Consider the following 22,043-nt stretch of genomic DNA (forward strand, 5'->3'; position numbering starts at 1 on the left):
TGTCAGATAGCACATTTTATCATTGGTTCTTTAGTAGGATGGTTGATCACTGTATTGATTATTATTTTCAAAGCTGTTTTTCATTATTATGTTATTTTTATTGTAAAAATAATTTTTGTGGTTCTGCTCACTTCACTTTCATACAAATCATCTTATATTCTGCCATATTCTTCATAATCGCTGTTCCTTATTTCTCAATAACTCTACTGAAGAGGTATCAAAAATGAATAGGGGTAGAGACACACTCAAGTGGTATTGGAATCAAATTAAAACATAATTGATAAATATTTAATAAAATAGATAAAAATATAATAGAAGACAGATAATGTCAACATGTGGTTTTCTGATTCAACATGCAACTCAGAGGGATCCTTAAGAATGGCCAGTATAAGCTCTTTGAGGGCTGGTAGGTGACCCAGTGGCTAGTACCAGATCTGGAATGGTTTGATATTTACTTCTCCAGCTCATTTGAGAGATGAAGAGCCCTAAAGGGTACTATAGACAATGAAGCAACATCAGTATTAAATATATATGCACCAAGTGGTATAGCATCTAACTTCCTAACGGAGAAGTTAAGAGAGTTGCAAGAAGAAATAGACAGCAAAACTATAATAGCGGGAGATCTCAATCTTGAACTCTCAGATTTAGATAAATCAAATCACAAAACAAATAAGAAAGAAATTAAAGAGGTAAATAGAATATTAGAAAAATTAGGCATGATAGATCTCTGGAGAAAACTGAAAGGTGACAGAAAGGAGTATACTTTCTTCTCAGCAGTTCATGGAACCCACACAAAAATTGACCATATATTAGAACATAAAGACCTCAAAATTAAATGCAGGAAGGCAGAAATAGTAAATGCTTTCTTTTCAGATCACAATGCAATAAAAACTACATTCAACAAAAAGTTAGGTGTAAATAGACCAAAAAGTAATTAGAAACTAAATAATCTCATCTTAAAGAATGATTGGGTAAAACAGCAAATTACAGACACAATAATGTCACTCAAGATAATGACAACGGTGAGACATCATACCAAAATTTATGGGATGCAGCCAAAGCAGTAATAAGGGGAAATTTTATATCCTTAGAGGCTTACTTGAATAAAATAAAGAAAAAAGATCAATGAATTGAGCCTGCAACTTAAAAAGCTAAAAAAAGACCAAATTAAACCCCCCCAATCAATTACTAAACTTGAAATTCTAAAATTAAAAGGAGAAATTAATAATATAGAAAGTAAAAAAATTATTGAACTAATATTATTTATTAATACTTGGTTTTATGAAACAAAAAACAATAAAATTGATAAACCTTTGGTAAATCTGATTAGAAAAAGGAGAGAGGGAAATCAAATTAGTAGTCTTAAAAATGAAAAAGAACTTTCCACCAATGAAGAGGAAATTAAAGAAATAATAAGGGGTTACTTTGCCCAACTTTATGCCAATAAATTTGATAACCTAAGCGAAATGGATGACTACCTCCAAAAATATAGGCTTCCCAGATTATCAGAGGAGGAAGTAAATTGCTTAAATAGTCCCAGTTCAGAAAAAGAAATAGAACAAGCTATTAATCAATTCCCTAAAAAAAAAAAATCCCCAGGAACAGATGGATTTACATGTGAATTCTACCAAACATTCAAAGAACAATTAGCCCCAATGCTTTATAAACTATTTGAAAAAATAGGGAATGAAAGAGTCCTATCAAATTCCTTTTATGACACAGACATGGTACTGATACCTAAATCAGGTAGGTTGAAAACAGAGAAAGAAAATTATAGACCTATCTCCCTAATGAATATTGATGCTAAAATCTTAAATAAGATATTAGCAAAAAGACTACAGAATCTGAGATACCACTACACACCTGTCAGATTGGCTAGAATGACAGGGAAAGATAATGTGGAATGTTGGAGGGGATGTAGGAAAACAGGGACACTGATACATTGTTGGTGGAATTATGAATACATCCAGCCATTCTGGAGAGCAATTTGGAACTATGCTCAAAAAGTTGTCAAACTGTGCATACCCTTTGATCCAGCAGTGTTTCTACTGGGCTTATATCCCAAAGAGATACTAAAGAAGGGAAAGGGACCTGTATGTGCCAAGTGGCTAGAAACTGGAAAATGAATGGATGCCCATAAATTGGAGAATGGTTGAGTAAATTGTGGTATATGAACGTTATGGGATATTGTTGTTCTGTAAGACATGATCAGCAGGATGAATACAGAGAGGACTGGAGAGACTTAAATGAACTGATGCTAAGTGAAATGAGCAGAACCAGAAGATCATTATATATCTCAACAACGATACTGTATAAGGATGTATTCTGATGGAAGTGGATTTCTTCGATAAAGAGAGCTAATTCAGTTTCAATTGATCAAGGATGGACAGAAGTAGCTACACCCAAAGAAAGAACACTAGGAAATGAATATAAACTGCTTGCATTTTTGTTTTTCTTCCCAGGTTATTTCTACCTTCTGAATCCAATTCTCCCTGTGCAACAAGAGAACTATTCGGTTCTGCACACATATATTGTATCTAGGATATACTGTAACCTATTCAACATGTATAGGACTACTTGCCATCTGGGAGAGGGGGTGGAGGGAGGGAGGGAGGGGAAAAATCAGAACAGAAGTGAGTGCAAGGGATAATGCTGTAAAAAATTACTCTGGCATGGGTTCTGTCAATAAAAAGTTATTTTAAAAAATAATAAATAAATAAATTTAAAAAAAAAAAAAGAGAGAGAGAGATGAAGAACCGAGACAAACAGGGTTAAGTGACTTGCCCAGGATCATATAACCAGTAAGGGTCCAAGGCAGAATTTGAACTCAGGAAGATGAATTTTTCTGACTCCAGAACCAAGACTCTATCCACTGTCCTACTATATTTAGATTTCCATAATTATATACTAATAAACAAATGCCACTCTTTCCTTCACACTTTACCCCATCTAGCTATATTTCCTATCTTTCTCCTTCATTTTGAGGTGGCCCATTGGATGGAGAAGTCAACAAGATCTGAGTTCAAATCCTGCCTCAGATGCTCACTAGTTAAGTGATTGCATCAGCATGCCTGCCTCACTTGTAAAGCCAAAGATAATAAGAGCACTTATCCCCCAGGGTTTTTGTGAGGGGAAAATGAGAAAATATTTGCAATTAAAGTACTACATCAATGCTAGCTATTAATTATTATTAGTTCTCCTTTGCTGCCAACCTTTTGTTTCTGTTGTTTGCTATCAAACATAATTGATCTTTGAAATCTTTGAATCTTTGAAAACAAAAGATTGCTTAAAGAAATCTTCTCTAATTCCTTTTTTCATGCATTTAACAGTCATTTGTTTTTCAAATTTTAATTTCTTTTTCTTAACATGTAAAATGATCATTTCCATATACAAAGCAGAACAAGAAAAAGTCATCTCTATGATTCTATTATATATGACTTGCTATTTCTTCAACAAGCATTTATTAAACACCTATTTATGCATTATACAATGTACTGGATACTGAAAATATAAGAATAAAAATGAAATAATGCTCAACCTCAAGAAGCCTCCTCACAAATGATTTTTCTCTTTCATTTACCACATACTTTTTTTTTTTTTTTTTTGGATTTAGGTAATGCACAATTGTACGAATTCGCCAGCCTCACTCTGTTTTCCAGAGTCTAGTGGAGTCCAGTGGCAAGACAAAAGTCAAGAAATTTGGGGATGGATTGGGATACAGTGACCAGGGCATCTGAGATGTCTGATCAAGTTTTGAGTGTTTCACAGCACCTGCTTTAGCTGCCTTGGATTTAAATCCCATTTATGCACAAATCATCACCTGTGACGTCATTGGTGCGCTTTGAAAACAAAGGATGACAATAGACTTTGGATGGAAAAATACCATTCACATATCCAGAGAGAGAATTAGGAAGACTGAATATGGATCAAAACATAGTCATTTCTCCTTTTTATTGGTTGTTGTTTGCTTTTTTCTCCCTTTCTTGTGTTTTTTTTTCCTTTTTGATCTGATTTTTGTTGTTTTTGTTCAGCATATTTACCTATTTAACCTATATCAGATTGCTTGCTGTCTTGGAGAGGGGAGAGAAGGGAAAAAAAAGGGAGAAAAATCTGGAGCACAAGAATTTGGAAAAGTGAATGTTGAAACTATCTTTGTATGTATTTGGAAAAATAAAATACCATTAAAAAAAACCCCCAACAAAAATTGAAGAAGAACTTTACTTTTTAAATCTGATGTGCTAACCATAAAATACTATGTATTACAGTAACTTCTATTTATGACTTATTGGGCCCTAGATTGTATGCAGTTGTTGGAAGAGAAATATAAATATGTAAATATTGTGCCTTTGTGTCATTTTGATATTGTATCATTATCAACCAGTGGCATTTAATAAATGTTTACTGAAAGAATGAATTAGACCTGAGACTAAGCATCTAGACTGGCACTCTTTAAATTTTTAAATGCCAAATTTTTTCTTGCCATTCCACTCTTCTTGAACAGGAAAATCATTATTTTTGTTTAAAAAGGTTTCAGGAGCTCTGGGTTCTGAGCCAAACATTACCACTCCTTATTTCTGCCATCTTGAACAAGTAAGTTGCTGGACCTCTCTAAAGCCTCAGTTTACTCATTTTTTAAAAGGAGGGATAATCTCTAAGGTCCCTTTTAGTTCTGAAATTCTATAGTTCTATTACTCTAATTATTGGTTTACTTTAGCAAAGGATGTAATTATCTAGGAATATAATCTGCATGCAAACTCGTGGCTCTGGGGCTTCTGGGAGCTGCCCAATTGCCCACAGAATTGTGCAGATTCAGCAGGCTGAGGTTGATAGAACTCGGTTTAGAACAGCATCCTTTCATTTGGAATGGGCCTTTCCTCCCTGAGGTCTTGCATGGTATTTTATCTGAGCCACTCACATATTTAGGACTCTACAGAGTTAGAAACATAGATTAAAAGTGCCCTTAAAAAGTTATTGTCACTGACTAATTGACTGGTCCAGCCTCCTCACTTAGGTGAGAAAATGGAAATATTATTTTTTGTGTTAGAGGAAACATAGTATAGTGGAAAGAAGCTGGCCTCAAGTCCCGTCTCTGATCTACGCTGACAAGTCACTTAACTCCAGATATTTCTCTAGACCAGATATTTCAAACAAGTCTTATTAAATCAGATTAAAATGTAATAGGGAATTGTTTCACAAAATACAGAGAAAGATAGATAATGTTAACATGGTTTTCTGGCAGCTGTCAGGGATCTTTACATACAGTTTTGTTGTCCCACCCTATATGGCTTCCTTTGTTTTTTTTTTGACAAAGATATTGAAATAGTTTACTGTTTCCTTCTCCAGCTCATTTTACAGATGAGCAAACTGAAGTAAACAGAATTAAGTGACCTGCCCAGGATCACATAACCAGTAAGTATCTAAGGCTGCATTTGAACTCCAGAAAGAGAATCTTTCTGACTCCAAGCCTGGCTCTCTATCCACTGCTTATGATGTGACTAATGTTTGTTAAAATGAATTAAGTTGAAATCATTGACCCTTTACCACTGGAATATTAAACAACAGATGAAAAAGTTGTGAGACCAAATATTGTGGGGTAGGATAAGGAGGAAATGTGGATGCTAAGGAAGTTCCTTCTTGGTAAGAAATGAGATCATATTGAATAAGCTGCTCTCAGCTCTATCCCCATGGTGTAAGAGTAAGAGTGCTTGGGTTCTAAACAGGAAGAACCGAGTTCAAATCCTGCATCACACACTCAACTAGCTGTGTGACCTTGAACCAGCCACTTTCTTCTACGTAAAATGGGAGGATTAGACCTGATGGTCCCTGATTGTAGCATCCCATCTCTCTAGCCTCCTGCGCCATCACATAAAGCTCTCTACAGTCACATGATGACAATGGCAATTAACATAGTAACATCTATGCTTTATTGTATTTTTATTTTGTTGAACAATTCCCAATTACATTTCCATCTAGTTCAGCCATGTGTGGGTCTGGAAGTAGACTATTTGAAACCTCTGCTCTAGAACTTAAGTCTTCTGGTCCCCTCCTTTCTCCCTGCTTTCCTCCCTTTCTCCTTTCCTCTTCTCTCTCCTTCTCCCTCTCCCTCTGCCACCTCAGGGCCCAGCTGGAAAAGCTCTTACTTCCTTTTAGCTCAGCTCCTGGCCAGGCTTTTCTGTGGTTGCCGACTCAGCAGTAGGGCGCTTGCAAACACTCCCCTGGCTTGCAGCTCCATGAGGGACCTTTAAAAACATCCGGAAACCTCTCTACTGGGCTGCTTCCCTGACACCAGCACATTTTGGAGGAAGAGACACCCTAGTTACACATGTGCTCGTTCGCTGTCCTGCAAGCTCTGCACGTGGAATCATAAAACACCACAAATCATAGAGGGTGTGCTCCCTGAGAATGCAAAATGAGGGATGGAGATAGGGATGGGGAAAATAGATTTACCCACTCTGATTATTCTCTCCCTCATTATCTGGATTGCTTCTTTTTAAAAATTAATTTTGTTTTACTTTTTCTTTTCTTTGAAAATTTATTTATTTTAAATTTCCTCTCACTTAATAGTATTTTTTCAAATTACATGTAAAGATAATTTTTTAAGCAAAAATTTTCTCTCCAAACAAAACCTGTGTAGCAAGTAAAAGAGTCAAGAAAAACAAATCTCTGTATTTACCATGTATTAATATATATAGACACACATGTATATGTATATATATTTTTAATACACACACACACACACACACACACACACATATATATATATGTCTCAGTTTATATCTAGGAGCTATCTGTCAGACAGGAATTTAGATAGGAGGAGGGTATGTTTTGGGAGTAGAGAACATAACTTCTCTCTCAGAACAGCAAATACAAATTCTTAACATTTTGGATTCTGACAGCTGGCCTCTCCTGATTGCTGTTAGTCCTGGGAACCAGTGTCCTCCTTCTCTCCCATTCTATTCTCCCTCCCCTCCCAGACTTTGCATCTTTGGCAGCCATTTTATCAGCATTGGCTCTGTAAGCCATCCGTCGTAGCCAAGGACAGTCAAGCATTTGACCCCTGCTCTCCAGATAATGATGACCTTCTCAAGAGTTGCTGGGGTTAAGGGCAGTCAAGACATTCACTAACCCACTGACCCAAAGAAACCTTCAGTATTTCTATGCAGTCTCTATTTTCAAAGAGTCACAGCTAAATAGGAAAGAAAAGCCACAAATTGGGGAAGTAGAAGGAGACAAGACACAGCTTTGATCTTATGTGGTATTTTATTTTTTCCTTCCCATGTAAATGTTGCTCAGGCTACCCAGACCATCCTCACAGTTATAGTTATAGAGCTGGAAGAATCCTAATATCATTGAGTCAAGCTTTTCAACTGTACAGATAGGGAAACTGGAGAGAGAATGTGAATTAGTGGAAGAGATAAAAATTATAATATAGGTCTGCTCTCTCCCAGTAGTATATCATGCCGTATCAAGCTCCTTCATTATCATTTAATGTCTTTATGAAAATCAGGAGGAAAAGGAACCAGTGGGTAGAGAACTATTAAGATAGGACTAAGCAAAACATGGTATCCCTGATCTGAGGCAAGGTTTAATTTGAGCTGTGCACGATGTGGATTTGGAGCCTACTTGTTAATACAGCACTGGAAGGTAGATTCTTTGCTATGACCTATCCCATCAACAGTGACAAAGACACCCAGAGACAAACTGAGAATGCTTTAACTCTGAAGAAAATAACCTGAATTAGTTTGGTTTTTCCCTAAATTTTAATCAATCAATTCATTAATTAGGGTTTTTTTTTTTTTTGTTTGGTTTTTTTGGGGTTTTTTTGGCTGAGGCAATTGGGGTTAAGTGACTTGCCCAGGATCATACAATTAGGAAGTTTTAAGTGTCTGAGATCAGATTTGAACTTAGGTCCTACAGACTTCAGAGCTGGTGCTGTATCCACTGTGCCGCCTAGCTGTACCTAAATGTTAAAAACTTAAAAAATCTTAATTGGTAATTGTTGTTTTCAAATCACCTGTTATTTCCTATGACATTCCAGTTAGAAAGCTGTGCTTTATAATAAAAAATTAAAAAAAAAAGTAGGAACAGAAAAAAACTGTTTAACCTAACTAATAAACACATCCAAAAATGTAAGTCATACTATGTGACCAAACTAGTTTTTCAATAAACAAATGTAATGCAGACAGGAAGTTCAAGCTGCAGATAACTGTCAGTTGGAGATAGAAAGGGAAAAGTCAGAAGTCTATGTTTTCCTGGAACTGTAGCCAGGGGAGACCTCAGAGACCTACTGAGCAAACAGATTCTGTCGCCAAAACCTGAAGTAGCTTTTTCATTTTGTTCTGGGCAGAGTATCCTACACTGGTCATTTCTGCCCTGTTCCAGTCCAGTTCTCCTTCCACTCTCTCCAAATCACTGAGTCCCAGAAAAACTACTCCCCCTCCCCTCTCTGACTTTAAATCTTTGGCAACCATTTTATTAAATACATATTGCTCTTTACTACCACTTTCAGACCACTTTCCCTTGTGACTTCTCTTTGGAGATCATTTTTGCCAGTTTATCCTGCCATCTTCCCATTCTCATTGCTGTCTTTTATTAAGTGATAGATTGTTTTCCCAGTGTGTGAAATGAGTTTAATAATGGGAGCATGGTCTTCCTCTATAACATGTTTAAAAAATGTGTCAGGGAGGTGACACATTGGAAGGAGTACCAAACCTAGAGTCAGGAAGACCTGAATTCAAATCCAGCCTCAGACACTTTATATCTGTGTGGTCTTGGGTATGTCACCTTGTTGGTCTCGGTTTCCTTATCTATCAAACAAGCTAGAGAAAAAAATGACAGATCACTCCAGTATCTTCGCCCAAAAAAACCCCAAATGGGGGCACAAAGGGTGGGTCTCAACTGAATAACCACAAAGTTTTACAAAATTATTATTCTGGTCTGATTCAACCCATCTTCTGCTATGGTTCTCCACAATTTGAATAAGCTCTTTGATCTTATAGGAGAATCATGATTTGTAGCTGGAAGGGACCTTGATAGCCATCTTATCCAATCCCTTTATTTAATGGATGAGAAATAGAAACTAAGTCCACAAATCAATAAGGAACAAATGCTAAAAGTAGGATTTGACCCTACTTCCTGGGCTTCTAAAATCTTTCCATTGTACTGAGACATCTCTTCAACTCTAATGTTTTTCTTCCCATGATACTTGAGACATACATCAACATAGCCATAACTCAGACCTCATCATCCCACATGTTCTTGAGAACTCTAGGAACTAGAGCCTGAACTTTAGCTATTCAATCTCACCATCCTTTCTCTTCTCTTCTTCACTCTTCATAACCTCAATTATTTTGACCCATTCCTAAATTACCAACTATTACGACTACTAGTAGCTTTGGCTGAATGTGTACTCTATGCCTCCATCCCATAGTTTGTCGCTTTAATTTGTCACAACCTACCATCATAGAAACACTTGCTCCATCATGACCTTCTCCTCCTGACCAAAGAGTCCTTATTTCCAGGAACCCCCTACTCTCCAGTTTCTCCACCTCCATTCCAGGGCTACTAATCTTTCACTGGCTTCTACGGCAATTTGACAATGTTAATTGTATCCTGCTGCTTCTTGGAAATCCTCCCATTCCTAAGACTGATTCCTATTTAATTAACTTCTACTTTCATTGACCACAGAGTTATTTTAATCTTTTCTCCTTATTCTTCTTGCCCCAAAGAATTTTCCAAATTTATACCAGAGGACTTGGTCTTACAAGATCATAGATTCAGATCAAAAAAACACCTTCAGGGAACAAATAATAAAGCTGCTTCACTTTACAGAAAAGAAAACTGAGGGCACACAACCCATATCAGAAAAAGGATTCTCACTACAATATAACTCACCAGTGGCCATGTAGACTCTGCTGAAGATCTTCAGGGAAGGATGTTCGGATTCACTGTCTCTCAGGCATAAAAACTGCATTTCTGGACTATTCTAACTACTAGGAAGCATTTCCTTACAAGTTTAAACGTGACTGTTTGCAGCTACCACCCAGAACTTAGATCTGTCCTCTGAAAACAAAACAAATCTCATGACGGCCGGTCAAAATCTTGAAGATGGCAGTCATGTACTGCTCCTAGAATCCATTACACCAAATGCAGTTTTTTCCAGAGGAAACTGGCATAGACTCAATACCCTTCATTATGCTGGCTGTCCTCCAACTAACTAATCAATGTCTTTCCTAAATTATTGTGTCCAGAATTGAACTCATTGCTCCAATTATCTCCTTATTTCTGAAAGCTAGGTCTCCCTTAACACTGCCTAAGATTAGCAATTAGTTGATGCAGCTTTCACATTATACTGTTGACTCTAAAGTCCACTAAAAACATTCTCCTTTTTTTCTGACCAACTGCTATTAGCCAAACCCACCTCATAATGGTGGAATTAAATTTTTGAGCCCTTGACAACTTTAATTTATCCATATTAAATTTCACCTAATTAGATTCATTTCAATGTTGTACCCTGACAACATCTTTTGGGAGTCTGTTATCTCGTGTGTTAAATATTCTTTCCCTAGGACTTTGTGCTAGCAGTCATTTCTTCTCTCTCAAGCTTCTCCATCTCTTTGTCTGGGCCCAGTGAATATAATTTTTCTTAGCAGATGTTTTGCACAAGGCTGTTCCTAATAAAGACTGGCATCTATCACTATACTTCCCAAAGAAGTATAACCATACTTACCCACAGATAAGGTTCTAGATGAGAAAATTTGAACAAAACTAGCTAATGCCACTTATACATTTTTATATTCTCCCTTAATGATTTTGTAATTTTGTTGTTGTTGTTGTTGTTGAAGAGATATACTTTCAAATGATAAAGGGTATAATTCATTCTTGAGATTTTTTTGTCCCTTGGCAGAGTGGCCAACATTTGACTTTGATTATTGGCAAAATCTTGGAACATATTATTAAAGGCATACGGACGTAGAAAGGGAAATAGTGATCACCAAGAGACAACAGACTTTATCAAGAGCAGGCTGTGCCAAACTAATTTCATTTCCTTTTTTGACAGGGTTGTGAGCCTGGTAGATCAGAGGAATGCTGTAGATAAAGTTTACCTAGATTTCAGTAAGTCATTTGACAAAGTTTCTCATGTTATTCTTGTAGACAAAGTGGAGAGGTCTGGGTTACATAATATTACAGTTAGCTGAATTTAGAACTGGTTGAATGACTGGAACTAAAAAGAAGTCCCTGATAGTTTGAATACACTTTAGAGGTAAGTCTCCAGTATAGTTCAAGCACTTGTCCTTGGTCCCTATACAGTTTGAATTTCTTATCAATGACATGGATTAAGGCTTAGATAACATGTCTATCAAATTTGCAGAAAACATTGTATGGCTGAATGACTGAGCAGAATCCAAAAAAAGTATTTGAACAGGATAGAAAAATGGGTCAAATTTAATAGGATAAAATTTAATAGACAAAGTTCTACACAGGGGTTGCATTGTTCATCATAGTATGGAGGGGAAAGTGGGTATGGCTAAAGACAGAAAAAGACCTGGGATTGTGAATGGATTACAAAGTGTAGATGGATTAAGGGTGCTATATGGAAGACTAAAACACTAGCATGATCCAAGTCTGCCTTAGAAATGTCACCATGCTCCGAATGAAGGGAAGGAGGGTTCTTCTGGACACTTTACTTCAAGCAGCTTAGCAAATACTCCTTTGGGTACTATAGCCACAGCTAATGAAATCCCCAGAAAAGTTCTTGCAACTAAAGTCCTAGGCAATGGTAAATGGTTTAACATCAGAAATAGATGATTTTTATTGGTGGAAATGGCATCAAAGAAAAGTTTTACCATCTGCTTTGTCTCACTAAAGCCTAATGGTCAGGGGTCCTTTCTACCAAATTTGCAACTCAAACTTTTCTTATGTTGTCTTTCCTATTAGAAGATGAGCTCCCGGAGATCAGGGGTTGGCTGGTTTTTCTATATTTGTATCCATAGCACTTAGAACAATGCTTTGCGCACAGTAAATGTGTAATAAATGCTTAGTCATTCATTCATTCATTCATTTATTCATTGAAAGCCCTTTCTTAGAGAAGAATTACAACAGTTGTTCACAGAGGGTGGAAATAACTAGAGCTGTCCCAAGGCAGAATGGCCTGCCCTTGGGAGATGGCAAGGTCATCATCACTAGAGATTGGCAAGGAAGTTGGATGAGCAATTGGCAGAAAGATCATGAAGGTAATCTATGGTCAGGTATGGGTCAGCCTGGGTCACCACTGGGGTCTCTTCCAACCCTGAGGTGCTTTGAATTCTACTATTCTTTATAACACAACTGGGGCCATCTCCAGCCATCCTGATCTGTATCTGGCCACTGGACCCAGATGGCTCTGGAGGGGTTAAGTGAGGCAGGTGGCTTTGCACTGCCCCCCCTCACTTACATACAATTCACCTGGCATGACACCTTCCTGATGCCATGTTCCTCTTTGAGAATGAAGGACACACAATAACAACAAAGCTGGATCAGCCAAGTGTCCCAACTTGCCTTTTTTTTTTTTTTTTTTTTAAGTTGTGAACTTTGACTGTAAAAAGCCAAATTTAGTTTTATGGGCAGTAGAATTTTTTTTCAAGGACTATGTAGATAACCTCATCCAACCGTATCATTTTACAGATGAGAGAACCAAGAACTAGAATAATTCTTCAAGGTCATAGCAAGAGTGCTTTGCAGAACTAGGACTGATTATTGAAATCCACAGGTAATTTCAATCCTATTGCTCCATTCCTCTTTACTGTCCTTCCTAAACCCTACCTCCCACTCAATACCTGCAGAGTGAAGTTTTACAAATGAGTGTGTGTGTGTGTGTGTGTGTGTGTGTGTGTGTGTGTGTGTATTTTTTAAGCATTGACCAATGTGGTATTGGTAGGAAGGATCAACTGCAAGATTTATGGCCTTGCTTAGCTTGAATGGCCATATTGCACTGAAATGTTTTATAAGTAGAATTTAATCAACTATTCAATGAATTATTATTCTTTTTGGTTCTGTCTCCACAAGGCTCTCTTTAAATCACAGAAAAAATTAAAATACATTTCATCTTAAAAATGGTGATATTTGTTGCTGTTTTTAGGCTTAGGTTTATAAGTGACTGAACTTTTTAAAATGCTTTACTTTTAATTTGAGTAAAGAACCATGCTAGACTTATAGATTTGTGGCCTAAATATTTCCACTAATACGATTAATGGAGAAACACAGACTAACAATTCCAACATGGTTCTCTCTCCCCCACTATAACTTTGCCCTTCCACTGTACTATTCACATGAACATCACAGTTGGGGGAAAGTAGGAGGTAGGGGAATGTCAAAGGCTATCAATAGCTGTGGTGCAGGAGAACACAGGACTGAAAATTCTAAATCTGAGTTGGTTCAAGCACAGTTCTGCTACTATGTGACCTTGGGCATGTTTTATAGCATCGAGAAAAATAATACATTTGGAGTAAGAAGACCTAGATTCAAATCTTGGCTTTGTTACTTGCTACCTGGATGATTTTAATCTTTTTATGCCTCATTGTCCTTATCTGTTAAACAAAGCTGGTGGATTAGATGATATCTAGAGTCTGATTATATATAAGCCTAGGATCCAGAGTCACTTCCTCTTCTCTGGGTTTCAGCTTCCTCATCTGTAAAATGAGGGGGTTGAACTGTATCAGGGCTTTGTAACATTTTTAGTATCCTGGACCCTTTTGGCAATCTTGTATAATTTATATTGTTTCTCAGAATAATGTATTTAAGTGAATAAAATAAAATACACAGAATTATAAAGAAAACTAATTATATTAAAATAAAGATGAGTTTTTTTTTAATCTACCCAAATCTACAGACTCCTCAAAATGTAACTCAAACCTGGGGGTTTGAGTAATTGAGATTTAAAAAAAAAAGACATAAATTAAAAAGGTTTTGCTCTCTTTTATCTTCTATGGGGGAGACAATATGCAATCCCACGCTAAGAACCCTGAAATGGAGGCTCTCAAAGTCATGTCCAGTTCCCAGATTCTCTAATTAAAAGAGGAAGACTCAGCTGTATTCACTTGTTCAATGCTTTGTATTACCACCAAAGTGTCAGAAACATCTTCAAAAAGGGTTGCAACATGAAGATCATTCTGCGTAGACCTAACCCTGGAGAATCAACTGATCTGAGAAATCATCAGAAAGATAGGCATTCTTACTGATCAGTGTTTTTTTTTTTCCTTTTTCTTTCTTTTCTTCTTTTTTAAACCATATCTTTCACATTAAAGGTCCTAACTGGTGAATAATGGCATAGGCTACCAAATATAGACACTAACCAATAGTTTGCTAAAAGTGGAAACAGAACGAGGAAAAGATATCAAATAGCTGGGCAGAGAGAGAACTTGCAAGCCAACTTTCTCCACTAAACATGAACTAATGAATTCAATATATAGTCACTAGACTGAAACATCAATTGCAGATTAGAATTCAGGACTCTCTGAATACATACTATGCCCTCAATTCTTAATTTCCACTGCTCCATGTTTTCTTAAACAGAAAAATGGGATTTTAAAATATATTACTTTCTTTTTGGCCCTGACCTAAGATTTCATTGGTAGGGAACTTCCTGTGACAATACTTTCTCTATTAAGCAGATATACAACTTAAGGTCTTAAAAAGAGTTGCTTGGTGCACTACAGTTCAGTGACTTGCTCAGGGTCACACAGACCGCGTATTTCAGAGAGATTTATTCCAAGGTTTCTTAATTCCAAGGCTAACTCTCTCCACAGTGACATAACGCTTCTCAGGTATATTATTATCATCATTACAAATGCCTGAAAATTAGCCATATTTTATGCTTATGAAAAAAAAACATTTTAAGCATTTTGGAAACAATCCATGTACAGTTATTTTAAATCAAAGCAAGCTTACCTGCAATAATCCCATCCATCTGCTCAAGGGCAGCCTCTAGCATGTGACTAGCATCTGACGCCATGGCTGCTTTTTAGCTTGCTCAGTTTCTTTCTCTTATTTCTGAAAGAAAGAGCATCAAGTAAGATATGAATGGCATAAAACTCAAAAACCTACCTAAACAAAATTCACATTTTGGGCCTCAAACATCATCTGCATTATAAGTGAGCAATTACTCAAGTAACAAGCACTCAAGTAACAAGTACCAGACATTGTATTAATGCTCAAGGATTTTTTTAAAAAAAGGACATAATGGGGGAGACAATATATAAACATAAGTGTATATATCTGTATATGTATATATACAGATAAACACACACACATATTGAATATTCTTTTGCCTGGCATTTCGATCTGCCATATTGATGGGAGAGGTGAACTGAAATTTCTATGAAGACTGTGAATAAATGTGAACATCATAGGTGGACACAGTAAATGAACTTGAGAATCAGAAAAACATGGATTCAAATCTCATTTTTTATCCTTAGAAAGGAGCTAAATAGTACTATGATTCATAAGGAAATGTATTTTTAAAAAATGAAAGTACATATATAACTAGAAAAAATAAAACAAGAAATAAAGAAAAATAAACCTAAAAGCACTATGTAAATAGCTATTATTGTTTAATATGTATAAAATGCTTTGAAAGCTGTAACATGCTATATTAGTCGTGATGGTTACTCAGAAGTCTACAATAATCATTATTACAAACTTACAAAGCGTTAGAAGTCATTAAGTGTGTCAGCATTCTCATTTTAAGATGAAGAAATAGATACGAGAAGATGAGTGATTTTGCCAAGGTCACATAGGTAGTAAAAGGGGATTGGATCCAGACTTTCTGATCTCTCACTGATTATACTTTCTATTATACAACAACCTTGTGATCCCCAAGTATCTGGGCTTCAGTTTTCTTATATTTATAAAATAGGGTTAATAACAACAGTAATACTAGTTTCAGCCTGGTAAATTAAGATACAGCACTTCATTTGATCTTTATGAACTTATGAGGTATGTGGTATTCTTATCTACATTTTATAGTCAAAGAAATTGAGGCTTAAACAAGGTTAAAACAGCAGCTACTAGTAATTTAAGATAGATTTGAACCAAATCTTTCTGACTCAAATCTAGCCTTTCATAATACCTATAATACCTATTTTGTTATTGCTCAGTCTTTTCAATCATTTCTGACTCTTGGTGACCCCATTTGGAATTTCTTTGGCAGAAATCCAGAAGTGTATTTGTAATTTTCTTCTTTAGCTCATTTTGCAAATGAAGAAACTGAGGCAAATAGGATTAAGTGACTTGCCCAGGGTCACATAGCTAGGAAGTATCTGAGGCCATATTTGAACTTGATTCCATGCCCAGCACTCTATCCATTGCACTACCTAGCTGCCCCAAATAAATTAGATTCCCTCAATTTACAGTATTCCTTTATTTTATAATGTATGGCCTTATGGAGTTTTTTTAAGGGTATTTTTCTGTATATTTTATTTTTTAAATTTTATTTATTTTTAACACCCATTACTTTATAAATCATGGTGGGAGAGAAAAATCAGAGCAAAAGGGAAAAACTATGGGAGAGATAAAAAACCAAAAAAGAAGGGAACATAGTATGTGTTGATTTACATTCAGTCTTCATAATTCTTTTTCTGTCCTGCATATTGTTTAGACTTTGTTCCTTTATTTTACTTTTTTATTGATATGTTTCATTGTTTTTAATACAACAGGAATTTCCCAATCAGCACCTAATCACACCCATCTATCCCTGCACATTTCCTGAAAACAGTGAAAATTACCAAATGTTATGATTATAATTGAAACCATCTTCTACTTAAAAAAAAAAAAAAAAAAAAAAAAACGCTTTCTCAACAATTGAAAGAAAACTGTGTCCAGGATATTTTTTCTTCTTTTTGTCTGAGCTTTGCTGCCTTTCAGTGCTATTGAGTTTGACCCTTTTGTAGTCGGTAGACATTAATCTTTTAGTTCTGTTTTCTTCATCTCCATCATTTTCTACAATTCTACTCACATTTGTCACAGTTCTCACTACTCATTATTCTTTGCATCTAGAATTTTTCATAAGGATAAGCGACATTTATCTTGTATTTGAAGATTTGCAATAGTTCATTTGATTTTCCCAACAAATCCAAGCTCTTGGAGAATGACAGAACCATATAGATCAACCCATAACTAATAAGAAAGTTTCTCTGCAATATCTCCAACAAATGAATATCTGGTCTCAGCTTGAAGACCTCTAGGACAGTCACTAGCTCCAGAAGCAGCTCATTCTATTTTTGGATTACTCTAATTTTCAGTATAGAGCAGCCAGAAGGTACAGTAGATAGAGCTCTGGGCTTGGAATTAGAAAGACTCAGCTTCATAAATTTAAATAAGACTTTGGGCAATTCACTTAATCATTTTTGCCTTAGTTTCCTCATCTGTAAAATGAGCCAGAGAAGGAAATACTCCAGTATCTTTGCCAAGATAGCCCCAAATAGGGTCACAAAGGGCAGACAACAAAAACAATTTTTAGAGTGTTCCCTCTGTGACTTTGCCCCAGTACTGGAACTAAGCAACAAGAGTATTGTGGCATAATGGAATGCACTGAACTGAGTTAGGAATACATGGATTCAAAATTGCATCATTGGTGATTACTTCAGTGTCTCCATCTGTGAAATGGGGATGATAACATCTCCTACTCTTATGAGGCCCAAATGAATGAATATAGACAGAAAACTATTCAAACTTTAAATAGCTATAAAATAGTATTATTTTTTTAAAATTGCATTCTCTTCAACTTGTTGGCCTCCGTAAATATTTGAAGAGAGTGATTAGAGAGAGAGAGAGAGAGAGAGAGAGAAGCAGAGTAGATAGAAACCTACCCTGGAAGTCCTATTTTATAATGGCTTTATGATCCTGTGCTTTATAACCCTAATAGCTATTATTATTTAGTATATAACCTTAACATGCTATATGAATGTCAATTATTACCTTGACCTCTCAGTGTTCCGGGCAACTTTCTAAATCTATAAATTATAGAGAGAGTACCAACCTGCATTGGTAGAAGGAGTTGTTGTAGTTGGGGTTTTTTTTTTTTTTTCCATTTTTCTTTTTGGTCAATTATTCGGGGATTAAGTGACTTGCTTAGGATCACATAGCTAGTAAATATTAAATATCTGAAATCAGATTTGAATTCAGGTTCTCCGGACTCTAGGCCCAGTACTCTTTTGGCTGCACTCCTTAGCTGCTCCTAGGGAGTTTCTTTATGGAACAATTCCATATACCATTGAAATCACAGGTCCTGTACCTCTTCCTATTATATATATTAGCTTCATATAAAATTATCTTTTTTGTTTTTTATTGTTATTTGAAATGTTCATATTTGTTAAAAAAAAATTTTTTTAGAACTTATTATATCCCTCAATATTCTTTTTTTGAAGACTAAAAATTCATAGTTCTATGAATAATCACCATTTAACATGATTTCTCAAAAGCCCCTCCTCTAGACATCCTCATTCTTGTGACATTCGGAACTGAACATAGTATTCCAGGGAACTCCATGGGTGGGGAAAGGAGGAGGAAGTGAGGCTTTGGGTATGTAAGAGACACCCACCCTGGAGAAGAATGTCAGTATTTTTAGCTTTGTCTCACATCAAAGAGGAAAAAAAAAAGCATAATCACAAGAAGAATAATCCCACAATACTTTTCCTGGAGACATCAAAGCTGTAATTAAGGTTTGGGACAGAGGAGACACTGCAGCAGGTCATTTCACAGAGCCTGAAGCAGGTCGGCCTTCCACACAGCTATTGGGCACTTGATGACTGACCGGCATGTGCTTCTTTAGTTTAGAAACGGTCCATTCTTAGGTCCTCCCCAGGCTGGGAGTCAGCTTGCCTACTTTAAAAAGCTGGTGAAATTGTACCAGCTCCCACGTCCCAAATGAGGGCTCATAAACCTAACTCATTTTAACAGGCTTAGGTTTAGGCTGACATGTTCTACTATCAACTTCTGTCTTTTGTCCCTCATCTACATCTCCTTAACTATGTTGTTGTCCAGTTACTTTTCTGACCCCATTTGTGTCCTTCTCAGCAAAGATACTAGAATGGTTGGTCATTTCCTTATCTAGTACATTTTACAGAGGGGGAAACTGAGGCAAATAGGGGTAAATGACTGGTCACGGGTCACATGATTAGTAAGTGTCTGAGACCAGAGTTGACTTTAGGAAGATGAGCTTTCTTTCCTAACTCCAGGCTCAGTATCCACTGCACCACCAAATTGCCCTAAAGTATCCATAAACTAACTTTTTATTCAGGTTTCTGTGGAATCTTTTTTACTTGCTTAGAGTCAGTTTCCAAAGAATCTCTTTTGAGGATGGATAGAAATTGGTGGCTGTGCAATATATTCATCATATCCTATATATTTTCACTGTGTGGTTTACTATAATTTTAGAACATCAGAAAAATTATTATAAGTTTGAATTGGGTATCAATGATATCTCCTACCAAATGCTTTGATAAGTTTTCCTGAGCTGAACAAACTTTAAGTGGTGGTCTAGTGAGAGCTGTAGGTCTATTGGCGGAAGACCAGAGATATAATTAGTCTAGCCACAGGGTGATAAATTTTGTAATCACAGCACCTATTAACATTTAATAATAGTAATATGATAATAACATAGAATGATGGGAGACAGTGTAGTGCAGTGGATAGAGATATATACTGGCTGGGACTTTCAACAAGTCATTCAACTGCTCAGTGGAATTCAATGGAAACCTTAATTCAGAGATGGCATTACTCCAATTTTTGTTTTTGAAGAAAACCCAAAGTGGTCAAGTCCAATCAATACCAAAGAGGAATCTCTTCTTCACAATCTCTGATAAGGGATGAGACAGCCTTTGCTTAGAGACCTTCAGAAGGGGAGAATGTCTTACTTCTTGGAGAGGGGAGACTGTTCCCATCTTTGAGGAGCTCTAATTATTAGCTAAACGTATCTTATGTTGATACCTCCCATTGTTCTGAATCTTGTCCTCTGGAACAAAAATCCAATTTCTCTTCCACAAGAAGATCCTTCAAGTATTTTAAGACAGCTGTCACTACCCTCCTCATTCCCAAACTCAATCTTATCTTCTCTTGTCTAAACATTTCTAGTTCCTTCAACTAGTCCTTATGTGCAATGGATCGCCAGTCTTTTTGCCTTCATGGTGGTTTTCTTCTGACAAATGATCAAGATCCTTCCTTCCTAAAAGGATGTCCTCCAAATCTCTTCCACATCCTTTTCTGTCCAATAACACGGCACCTTTGCTGTTCCTTACTCATTTAGTTTAAAGTTTGCAAGACTAATAAATCAGTGGTAGAACTTTTGTTTTAAATGCTATACTTACAATTTGGTTGTCACCTGGTAAAGGACTATTCTGGGCATATAACCTTGTTATCTAAATTGGATGATTATTTCCCATTTATCCTATATAAATGTTCTTTGTGCATAGTTGTTTGCACTCTGTTCCTAGCATTAGATTGTGAATATCTCGGGAGCAGGGATGGTTTTTGGACTTTTTTGGTAAAAACCTATCATCCTCATCAAAAGTATTTGAAAATAGGGCTGAAAACATGCTGAAAAACACAGGAGCAAGCACACAACCTTGGTTCACTCCAGTGGCGACTAGGAAAGCTTGAGAGCATTATCCATTGTCCAGAAGCCAGGCAAACATGCTGTCAAAATTTACATACAATCCTGATGAATTTCTTTGGGCAACCAAATTTTGATATTATTTCCCCAAATCTTTCATGAATGATGATACAAAGGCTTTGGTCAGATCTACAAATATTCTCCAGATATCTTTTTTGTTCCTGGCATTTCTCCTCAGAGCTGTCAGGCGGCAAACACCATTATCAGTTGTTCCCCGGCCCCTTCTGAAGCCACACTGGCTCTCCAGTAGACCTCTTCTAGGTACAGGATCAGCCTATTAAGGAGAACTCTGGCAAGAATCTTGCAGATGGAAGGTGCTCAATAATACCCATGTATTCGACTTGTTGACAAAACTCCAAGTATTTCTGACTGGGACAGAGGACTATCATCTCCCTTGGTTCAGACACTAGACTTTTATGAAAATGACCTTAAATATGTCACAGGATTTTAGTACAACATCACATCTGTATATATATCCCTTAAAATTCAATGAAATGGCTTTTCTGAAGTTCATGAACTTCCAGACAGGAGTATATCTTCTTGATATAATGCTACTTGATTTCTGCACATAGAATTCAGATTGCAGGAATTGAAGAGCCAATGGAATCACAGAAATAGAGACAATTAAATAAAATCTACTTTTTTCCTCTCTGACCCCTCCTTTTACCTATTTATCTTTTTTTTTTCCCTCTGGGAAAATGGCAATGTTCTATTTTCTGGTAAGGTACTTTTCACAAGTAATGACATGCTTAAGAGTCACTTTAGGTGAGAAGAGGATTTTACCACACCTGTTTAATTTCTCCTCAAATTACCAGTTGTAACTGGTTGCTGGTACAACTCCATTCCTGACTTTCTGGATTGTCTCTACCGTGCTATCCACCCAGCTCTAGTCTCTTTTTCCTTAGGGATGATCAGTTGCTTATTGATAATAATTGATTTCTTTGCTAAGTCACCATCTTGGTTTTCCTTCACAACCCCAATTCAAGAACTATCAAAAGCACATTATAACTTTCAGCATCTATCTTAAAAGCCACAGCTAGTATTCAAAGGATGGTAGGCCATGTTAAATCCCCAGATTATGATGCAAATGGTTTCTCTTCTCACTGCTAGTCCACAGAGCAATAAAATCTTAGATAACTTTGGAAGCTCCATTACTGGATTCAGAAACGCAATCCATCTACTCTAGGCTGATTAGACATGGAGAAACTGACCCTGCAGTTCTGCATTCTTTGGCTAGAATCTCATGTGGCTGGTTCTTAGACATCCTCCTCCTTCCACAGCAGCATTTGGCACAGCATCATCACCACATTTAGTCATTCATCTAAGAAAGCATCAGTACCTGTTGACTGAAGGTCCCCAGGGTTACGCACACAGAGGCAGCCGGCAGAATGGGTGGTAG

The 22,043-nt window shown here is 36.5% G+C and overlaps 1 protein-coding gene across 9 annotated transcripts in view; it reads right to left on the bottom strand.

The window, feature by feature from the left end:
• PPFIBP2 (PPFIA binding protein 2) overlaps positions 1 to 22,043 on the bottom strand; it is a 208,349-nt gene that overhangs the window by 152,486 nt on the left and 33,820 nt on the right. For all 9 annotated transcript variants that reach the window (XR_007948228.1, XR_007948227.1, XR_007948230.1 and 6 more), the window contains exon 2: positions 14,926 to 15,027. Coding sequence is in view for 1 of the 9 variants with exons in the window: in XM_051965339.1 (XP_051821299.1) it covers positions 14,926 to 14,989 (64 nt within the window). In the remaining 8 variants the exon portion in view is untranslated. The remainder of the gene's footprint in view (positions 1 to 14,925; positions 15,028 to 22,043) is intronic.

This window comes from Antechinus flavipes, chromosome 6 (genome assembly GCF_016432865.1).
Source record: "Antechinus flavipes isolate AdamAnt ecotype Samford, QLD, Australia chromosome 6, AdamAnt_v2, whole genome shotgun sequence".
Taxonomy (NCBI): domain Eukaryota; kingdom Metazoa; phylum Chordata; class Mammalia; order Dasyuromorphia; family Dasyuridae; genus Antechinus; species Antechinus flavipes.